This window comes from Silurus meridionalis, chromosome 6 (genome assembly GCF_014805685.1).
Source record: "Silurus meridionalis isolate SWU-2019-XX chromosome 6, ASM1480568v1, whole genome shotgun sequence".
Classification (NCBI taxonomy): Eukaryota; Metazoa; Chordata; class Actinopteri; order Siluriformes; family Siluridae; genus Silurus; species Silurus meridionalis.
In genome coordinates this window covers 2765389-2775498 of record NC_060889.1, presented here as the reverse complement: position 1 = coordinate 2775498, position 10110 = coordinate 2765389, and the positions used below count along the sequence as shown (strand labels likewise).

The window sequence follows — 10110 nt, the reverse complement described above, 5'->3', positions numbered from 1 at the left end:
ATCACTAATATTTGACTTTTTTTTGTTCTATTCCTTGAAAAAGCCATAAAATGCAAAAGATTTCATATCGCTGCTGTAAAAACGTTGACGATGACAGGAAGTGGCAGAGATTTCGCACATGCACAGTACAGATCGTGTTTCCGATATGGATCGAATATCCAGTGACACTGCGCTCAAAGTGCGAGGCAGAGACTAAACTAAATTGTGGTTCTCCACTTAATATCTTTGTGAGGGAACTCCGATTTGAACTTTAAAAGTAAAAACGAGGATTGCATTCGGTACCAATGTGCACTATACAGAAAGTCCCGTACCGAAGGCGTTTCGGGTTACAAATACATGTCACGCTAAACCTGCTAATTTATACAGACTATAAGTTACATAGATCGTAAATTTGGACATTTACACTTTCCAACGAAAGTCCATGAGCCATGCAAAGACAACACGGGTGCATCTGATTGAATCCATTTTTTTATTGAAAAGGTGTTGGTTAGGTGTTAAAATACAATAAAATAAAATAAAAAAATTTAAAAAATGTATTTATTTATTCCATAAATTCATGTTAAATAAGTGGAAATTCTACATAGCAAAAGACAAGAAAACCTGGTTCGAGCATCAATTGTTTTATCGTTTTCGTTACATCAGGTTATTCGAAAGATTACCACAAATAGCATTTATCTTCGAGATAAAAAAAGAGAAAAAAGAGATCTACAAGTCTGCTGCGGGCGATAGGAAGAAGATGCGGTTGTGCGAAGAGGCGTTCACGCGCTCGTGGTGGGATTCCGATCCTCGTTCTGGTTGACCTGGTTAGCAGTGTGCTGAGACATTTTTTTCATTTTCGAGCTGTAAAAAAAAGATCGACACGTTAGCGACGCTACGGGCAGGAAGTGCTTCCTGTTTACTCGACGCTTGTCTACATATAGTTGTCTACTAAAACAAAATTGGATTGCAAAAGCTCTGTCTATTATGGATGAAAATCCGTTACCTGAAACGTGCCAGGATGTTCTTGACCCACTCGTCCTGAGCGCTGGCGCACACTTTTTTATTGCGCTTCGTAAGAAATCTAAAAAAAAAAATGGAACACATTTTTTTCATTTACGCTACTGTACAAGTGCCATGCTCTCCTACTGTATGCGAGTGCATGCATGAGGAATGTGTAACCACACTGCATTGTGGGTAACGTTTGGCTGCACATTGCGGTGAGATGACTCACATGATGGCGTCGATGCGGCACACCTCGCGGGAACTCTGCTCCGCGAAACCTTTGATCAGTTTGAAATCCAGAGGGGTGCGTGTGTACTTGACGCAGCAGGCATGGGTTAGCGGGCCATCTAGCGATACACAGAAACACACACACATTCACCATTGGCATTATACATCAATACAGCAGGATGACAAAGTGTTTCATTAATAAAAAAACAGTGTAATAAAAATCAGTCATCACAAAAAAAAAAAAAACACCAAAGAGCCATAATAAAATGTAATTTTAATGGATTCATTATAAATCTTTAATTCATAATAAATATGAATTTATTTATTTTTACATTTATTTTCTTATATTGACATTGGTTTATATTATATTATTGAATATATATATATATATATATATATATATATATATATATATATATATATATATATACACAAACCCAATAAAGTTAATCTATCGTTTAAAACAAAGTGCCTTATGATGTACATCTTTTTTTATTTTATACTAATTTAACATTAAGAATTTTGATCAATAATATTGATTGGGTTTTGTTGTTTGTTTGTCTTTTTGAAATGTGCTACGGTGTTAAGAGACATAATAAACAAAAAAAAAAAAAGACAAAATTTTGTATCTATCTATCTATCTATCTATCTATCTATCTATCTATCTATCTATCTATCTATCTATCTATCTATCTATCTATCTAATTACTTTATTGGTCTCATAGGGAACTGTTGAAATTTTATTTGTTTTGGGTATGTATGTATGTATGTATGTATGTATGTATGTATGTATGTATGTATCTATCTATCTATCTATCTATCTATCTATCTATCTATCTATCTATCTATCTATCTATCTATCTAATTACTTTATTGGTCTCATAGGGAACTGTTGAAATTTTATTTGTTTTGGGTATGTATGTATGTATGTATGTATGTATGTATGTATGTATCTATCTATCTATCTATCTATCTATCTATCTATCTATCTATCTATCTATCTATCTATCTATCTATCTATCTATCTATCTATCTAATAGTTCAACAAATGTTTCCTGTATTGTCTGATTGTATACTATTAAAGAAATTGCGAAATAATGTTGTATTGACATTATTTGATTGCTGAATTCCTCATGTAGTGTCATTTAACTTACTGCAATTCTAATACCCTGGGTAATAGTACTGGTAGAAGTAATAGCATTAGCGAAACTTTGTAGAATACTAAAGAACACTATCGACAAAATGTCCATAAAGATTACAGGAAATAAATACATAAATAAATGAGGTTAATAATCATCAAAAAATCTCATGAACTTTTTCCTTCAACATCCAATAGGACAAATATGTCACGATCAGAAATTTACTTGAAAATAAAGAAATTGAAAAAAAAAAAAAAGAAACAACAACGCTAAAAATATACTCACATGCGTCTGTTGTCAGACAGAACATGCACAAAAACCAGCATCCGACGAAGACGACGGTCACCAAACCTTTCAGAGACATTATGGCGAGACGGACTAGAGACACACACATGTGCTGGTGTCTTATATATTGGAGAATACACACATACAAACACATACACACAGTACGCAAACACACAAATCAGTGTGTGGGTATTTTTCAGAAGGAGGTGCGGTGAGTAAAATGAGGACAATGACTTTGAGATAAAGGGGACAGGAAAGCCTAAAGTGGCTGATATTTCCAAGATGTGCTTACCGTGCAAAAAAGAAAAGGTAGAAACCACCAACAGGGTTTTGTGTGTGTGTTTGTTGAGTTTTAAAACACACCAATCGCCGAAAAAAAAGGTACTTTATATACGGCGCATAACATTTTTCATAGTATTGCGGTACAGGAGACCACAAATCAACGTTCAGAAACTCGGGGAATTTTTTACTAAGAAGTTTTAGCCACAAAAACGATGTCTGATACAAAATAAAAAAAATTTTGTGGTGTTTATTTCCTGAATTTTGTAAAGAATTGGACACTTTTTTTACACTTCGAAAATTACATTATCATAATACGGGTGCATTTCAATCAATTAGAATATCATTAAAAAGTTGATTTATTTTAGTAATTTGATTCTGATTTCAATTTCCAGCACGACTTAGCACCTGCCCACACTGACAAAAGTACTAATACCTGGTTAAAGGACAATTGTATCCATGTGCTTGATTAGCCAGCAAACACTCCCATCCTAAACCCCATGGAAAATCTATGGTGTATTGTAAAGAGAAAGATATGATACACCAGTCCCAACAACATAGAAGAGCTGAAGACCGATATCAAAGCAACCTGGGCTTCCAGAACATGCAAAGTGAGCCCCGAACGAGTATTGAGTTCTGTACATGTTCAAACTTTTCAGTAGGCCAACATTTCTGTTAAAAAAATATTTTTTATTAATTTTCTTTATTGGTTTTAAGTAATATTCAAATTTTCTGAGATTCTGAATGTTGGGTTTTCATTAGCTGTAAGCTAAAATCATCAATAAAAAAAAAAATACATTTGAAATATATCCGTCTGTGTGTGATGAATCTATATACTATACGAGTTTCAATTTTCATATTGAATTACTAAAATAAATCAACTTTTAAATGATATTCTAATTCATTAAAATGCATGTTACCATGTACCATGAGAACATGCTGTTTGGGAAATGTGTACATTTTATAAGGTAAATTAAATATGATAATGCCTTCAACAAAGCATTTTTTTTGGGCTGCTTTCTAAATACCAAAGAATTAAAACATAGCACTAGGAACTACCTCTAAACTTATTGTTGCTTCCTATGTTGTTAATACAGTACATTGTTTTAATGTACAGTGTACAAACCTTTTTTCTAGTACTGCATGTGGGATGTGTAGAAACACTTAGAAAGAGCTGGTTAGAAATCACCTAGGTGTTCTGGACTTTCCAAACATAACACATTAAACACATATAATGCTAAAACTGTTACTGTAACTAAATTGATGAAACTTTAAAGTCAAGAGACTTTGATCAGACTGAAGAAGTAGAAGAATCTAGAAGGTAGTAAGTACATTTATATTAAAATAATTTGAATTATTCATTCAAATTTAGTTCATAATTTTAAATATAAAATGTATAATCGATCATAAGAATGTACCACTACTACTACTAATTTTACTAATCATCATTTAACAGATAGAAAGGAAGAAAGAACGAAAGAAAGACAAGAAAACGTCCACCAAGTTTCTCAAATCCGTTGCCTATGATTAAAGCCACTCGATTTATTTATAAAAAAGTATAATGTAATTCATTAAAAAGGTTAATTTGAGGTATCTGCGATGTCACCGAAGACCGTGCGTGTTTAGCAAGGGAAATTTGTTATGTAATGTGCACAGGCCTCTACTTTACCATGACCCATTTAGCGGTAAGAATGATTTTTCCCCCCTCTGTGCGAAAAGAGCAAATTAACATGCTGTGCTTCCAAGTGACCTAGAAAAATGTTCTCAATATGAAGAAGCAACGTGAGCCCCGTGTCAACGTCTAGAACTCGTCTTGCTGCGTCTTCGAGTGCGTCCTGGGCCGCATCCAGTCTTTGTGTTTGCGACAAATACAATCTTGAAAATTGTTGTTGGGGTGATGATGGCGGTGGAACTACGAAGTCTTTGTGTTTCTTAGCAAAAAAAACAATTTTACAATTTTATTTTATCAACACTTTTGGACCAATCGGAAAGCTCTGCGTTTCTTTAGTTATTTGTTGCATGATGAGCGCGGTTTCTATTTGTGTTGTTTGAAGGCCTTTCATCCTGTCACGTGACAGACGAGTGGAAAAATTGGCAACAGTTCGATGACACATTTTCCTAGAAATACATGTTCTTAAACTTAATCTTGCATGCATGAAGCTGTTTTTTCGACAATTCCTACTATTCAAAGTCAGCTTCATGGGCAACCTTGTCCAAGATCAAGCTACAACTGTCAAGCAAGGATTCCAAAGATCCACCAAGGCCAAGGCCAAAAGATAAAATGTTGGGTCCAATTCTCATCATTAGGATTTACTCAGGAACAAATCAGTGGCTCTGGATCTGAGCCTTTCTTTCTTTTATACCATTAAAAAGTGCTAACAATTAAGGTGGTTAAGATGTTGGACTTCTGCTCAGGAGGTCATGAGTTCAAATCAGACCATTGCTCTTTGGCCGTTTAAACAAGGCTTCTAACCCTCAAGTGCTCAGTTGTATGGATTTGATACTTGTAAGTCAAATTGGATAAAGGGTGTCTGCCAAATGCTGTGAATGTAAATGAAAATGTACCTCAGAAAAATACAAATGAGGCCCTCTTAAAGTTCAGTGTATGAAGCAATTTCCAAACAACTGAAGGTTTTACAGACATCTGTACAAATAATTGTATATGACATTCAAATAAAAATTTTGGCAGAACCTAGACCTGCCATAGCATTTCCATCAACCATTACAAGTATCCTGCATTACCAATAAGAAAGTGCAACCAACACCAGCATATAAAAAGCCGAAACAAAATTTGCATCACCAGGCATAAATATACTGGCTATAAAGATTATACCTGAGGATTTAGTCAAAAAAATTCGATCAAAACTGTGAAGCATGGGGGTGGCAGTATCATGTTGTGACTGGAAAAGGAACTGAAGGGGTCAGCAATCTTGACCAGATTTACACAAATCCTGTCAGGAGGAACAGGCAAAAAGTCTGACAAGATGTTGCGTCGAAGTTGACGCGAGTTCAACAAGCAATTACAAGACAATGACACCAACAATCAGGGAAAAGCTAAAATAAATCGGTCTTGTTGCTTTTTCTTTTACTCTCACGAAAATAAAATAGGATACCCTTTCAAGAATGTGTCCCTTCTGTAATTTCTACAGTAATATCAATGAAGGAGAACAAGAAACTGGAAAAAATACTGAAGCCGAAAGAAGAACTAGACCCGAATGCGGAAGGTTAACATCAAGGTCACCTCATTAATGGTGTCTCTTCGTGCTATGTTTCTTACCATGACCACACAGATTCCAGGCTGATCATGGTCTAGAAAATCCCCTTAAACCATATGGTATGAGAGCTTTAGCCAGCTGCCAGTTGCCTTTTTAATGCTAAATGACTCCCAAATCAAATAATCCAGTGTTGTAACAATGGAGGTTCTTCTGGTGGGTCCGTTCCGCCTCCAAACCTACATTTCTGGTGTTCCATTGAAGTAATTAAGCATTTCTTGCTCACTTTGGTTCTATGATGACTCATTGTGGTGTGATAGTTTTGTTTTGAAACTTTCAAAGTTTTGAAAGTTTGATCGAGGCCTTTAAAGTCACAGGGTATTGTTTAAGCTCTATTTTCTCCAGATTTGAGCAGGTCTACGGACAATTCTTTTTCAAATCTTATCTTCTACAGTGAAAATGGGATGGTACTTGATTTCAACAAAGGGTCCATGGTTCTCGCTATGTGGTTTGCCTCATTTCAATCATTTTGAGATCGGCTTATCGAATGTTTCCCCAGATGTTTCCCAGACATAAATTTTGGGTTACAACATGCTTAACTCTGTTGAGATCATGCACCCGCACAAGCCACATTTTCTCACACGTTCAGCTTATCTGATTCTGAAAACGTGTAAAAAAAAAAAAGATTAACACATCAGACTAATCTGCTTGCTACCAGAAGGGGGCGTTGTCTCTCTAAAGTTGAATTTCTGTCACCTGCTGTTGCTGCAATAAACAGTGAGAATCTGATTTTTTTTTTCCAATTGAAATGACATATTGGTATGATGGTGTGCATGATAAGTATATCTGAAATAGTTGCATCATTGGTGTTACAGTATATTTTATAAACAGAACAGGGATTATGTATAAAGAATATCTTCTTACCATGATAGGTCTGATCGAATGTTAGCAGCTAGAGCAATGCATATATAAAATATTGCGAAATGGGAAAAGCTTTGTATACGCCCCAATAAGAAAACCCACAGGCACTCTATTTCCGCCTACATCAAAAAGTTCTTAAATAATGCACTTCTAAGGTACAACCCAAAATGCTAGGGGTATAAATTAACTCCTGTCTTTACCCCTTTGCCCTTTGGGTTTGCATCACCTGCTTTCGTTTCTTGTTTGTTTATTGTGCTACCTTGTTGTGTTCACCTGTTCCATGTCCCGGTCTTGATTAGTTTGCTTGTTTATACCTTGCTACTTTTGTTTTTGTCTCGTTGCAAAGTCTTGCATATTTTACTATCCATTTCAGTGCGTAGTTCTTGTTTTCTTTGCCTAAATCACGCTTTCGACTGTTACCAAGACTACAATGGCTAGTTTTCGCCTAGGTCCTAGACCTCGTCCTAGGGATCTCAAGACTTCTTGGCACCTATATTGTTCCAGGGAACGTAATGCATAATCGATGAGTCAGGAACAATCAAAATTATCCCCATTGCATTAATAAAAGAGATTGCTGCATGTTGCTTCGGTGTCCAATGCTTTAGTTATTATGGAAAATGGTCAAATGGAAAACTATAAAGGATACAATATAATTAAGCTACATTCCCACTTCAGCTATAACTTCTGTGTTCTGTTTCTCCATTACGCTCCGTTTATGCTCCGCCACCTCATTCTTTTCTCCTTAACCACACTCAGATTCTTACACCCTATTTCCCTGGTCAGCTTGTGTGGGATGTTGCTATGAGTCCGCTCAAGATTTCATGTCATTCCATCTGGAGAGCTGTGTGCATGTAGGAGGCTTGAGATTGTGGGTGCACACTTCACTAATTTCTTGACCTAGTGGGAGGTTTTGCGATTTCATACTGAAGGAAAGTGAAAGAGAGCAAGAAAGAGAGAGAGAGAGAGAGAGAGAGAGAGAGAGAAGTCAGGATCGTATTGTTTCTTTCTTTCACGGCATGGCTTCTGCAATAAATGTTTCATCAAGGCTTTAAAATTAAAGGGGCTCTGAGGACACCTGGGTTTTGATGAGCAGTTTGCCGATATGGGTCGAAGATGTCAAAAGCGGGGGTGTCAGAATTCCTCGGGGGGGCCGTGCGATCAGGGAACGAAAGCCTATTGTACTGTAAATGAATTGGGTTATTGACTGATCCGCACACATTTTGTTTCTATTTTTTTTCTCAAGATGATCAGTTTTGACTTTAGGGCCATTAGGGCCTTGATGCCATTAGATAGGAAGGAGGCTCAGGTGCATTTCCTCTTGCTGAGGCTTCTTTACCATTGTGGGAATTATATATTTGATTGGAAATACGTTCTTGTCGTTTAGTCACCGTGACGCCAACTTACGCAATTATATTTGTCACATGACCACTGTAAGGGAGGTTGTAAAATGGATGACTGATTTGTTTTTTAGAGCTGAGATTAGGGGGTTTTCCACCTTGAGAAAGTCTTCCAGATGCTTCTTTGTAACAGGGCTAAAAAAAGAAAGATTGAAAGAGAAAAATAAAAACACAAGCGTAATGAAGGAAAATGTTTGCAATTGCTTGGCCATTGTGCAACATAATTCCAACAAATACAATTGTAATTTTTGGCCAATTTTGATGGTCAGACATTGTTTAACCCAGAAGTAGAACTTATTGTTGGGATGAGATCATCGGCTTGGTTCGAGAACTAGATTAAAACCTTCAGGTGCTCCGGGACTCGCCTTGTCTGGGAAAGAAGTATGTTATTTTTTCTCCCCCCTGCCTTTTTAATATGCATTACAAGTCATTTAATAGGTCTACATCCACAGCGTATCCTTAAAGACTTTCTTCCGAGTCTCTTGGTCTTTCCAAAAGCAGCCCCATTGACTAATCCACTGGGATTTCGATGGGCGCCGCCAACAAAAAAAAGAGACGGTTTGAAATGAAAATGAGCGCTCGTTTGAGGTTTCCAGGCCGAAGGAAGCACATTTTGAATAAAACCTTTGCTTCCAAAGGAAGGTAACATGATTTTAAGCTAGGAAAATTGTCCTCGATTGGCTGTCTATGCAGATTTTCTTGCCTTCACTAACCCCCCCTCCTGCTGAGGCTTATAGTTTCTCTACGGGGCCACTCAGGGGGTATTAGTCTGATGTCAGCTGAATGTGCAATCGCAAATAGCTCATTGTCTCGTTCCCTCGTGCAGAGACGACGGGAGCATTCCGGGAAGTGTCTGAAGAAATTGTTGAAAAAGCAGAGCTGCTCCACTTCGAAGTGTACGGGGGTCCAAAAGGGTTTGCTCTCACACCCTTCTAATACTCATCCGATCTCTTCTGGCAAATATCGTGAATTCATAACGAATCAAAACTTGTTTGTACGCTGCATTCTGATATCTCTGTCTGTTTGTTTGTTTTTATCCGATTGAGATTGCCAAAAACTGGAGCTGAGGGTGAAAAAAAAGAAACTCCTCTGCATAGTGCAGTTTTTTTTGGACCTTCTGTACGTGAGAAAAGACAGCTGACGATGACCAGCACCACCCCCACCACCTCCACCACCACCACCATGTTCCAAATTGAATTATGAATCATATCAGGGTGAAGATTGCTTTGACTGCGAGAACATTCTGCAAATAAACTTTGTTTTATCGTGTTTTATTTCATTTCTTCCATCATTATATTCCTCCCGTTCATTCAAATGCCTTCGGAATGACTTTTTATTTATTATCCATTTACAGATACACCCCGCTATCACCCCCATTATAGCAGCTATTCATAAGCAAGTCTTGGCATCTTGCATTGAGAATGCAGACAGGAACCACATTCAGTTTAAAGGCATGGTGGACTGTAAGGAAGTAAATGCAATTCGTTACCATACTTAACTATTTTTTTGCGTATCTGTACTTTACTTTAGAAAAACTTTTAGTTTTATATCTCACTTTTTTACTCGACTACATTTCACAAATTCGTTCCTTTTTATTTACGAGAATAAAAACTCAACTGGTCAAACACCCAGCAAGCCACCAATCGGGGTGGAGTCTGCGCTCTGTCT

The 10110-nt window shown here is 36.9% G+C and overlaps 1 protein-coding gene across 1 annotated transcript; it reads right to left on the bottom strand.

Moving 5' to 3' along the window:
- Positions 1-450: 450 nt before the first annotated feature.
- On the bottom strand, positions 451-2785 carry ccl20l (C-C motif chemokine 20-like). The gene is made up of 4 exons (XM_046852133.1): positions 2634-2785; positions 1211-1328; positions 983-1060; positions 451-840 (listed from the first exon to the last, which is right to left on the bottom strand). Exons 1-4 carry the CDS (start codon positions 2740-2742, stop codon positions 759-761), a joined length of 387 nt encoding a protein of 128 aa, XP_046708089.1. The 5' UTR covers positions 2743-2785; the 3' UTR covers positions 451-758.
- Between the last annotated feature and the right edge of the window lie 7325 nt (positions 2786-10110).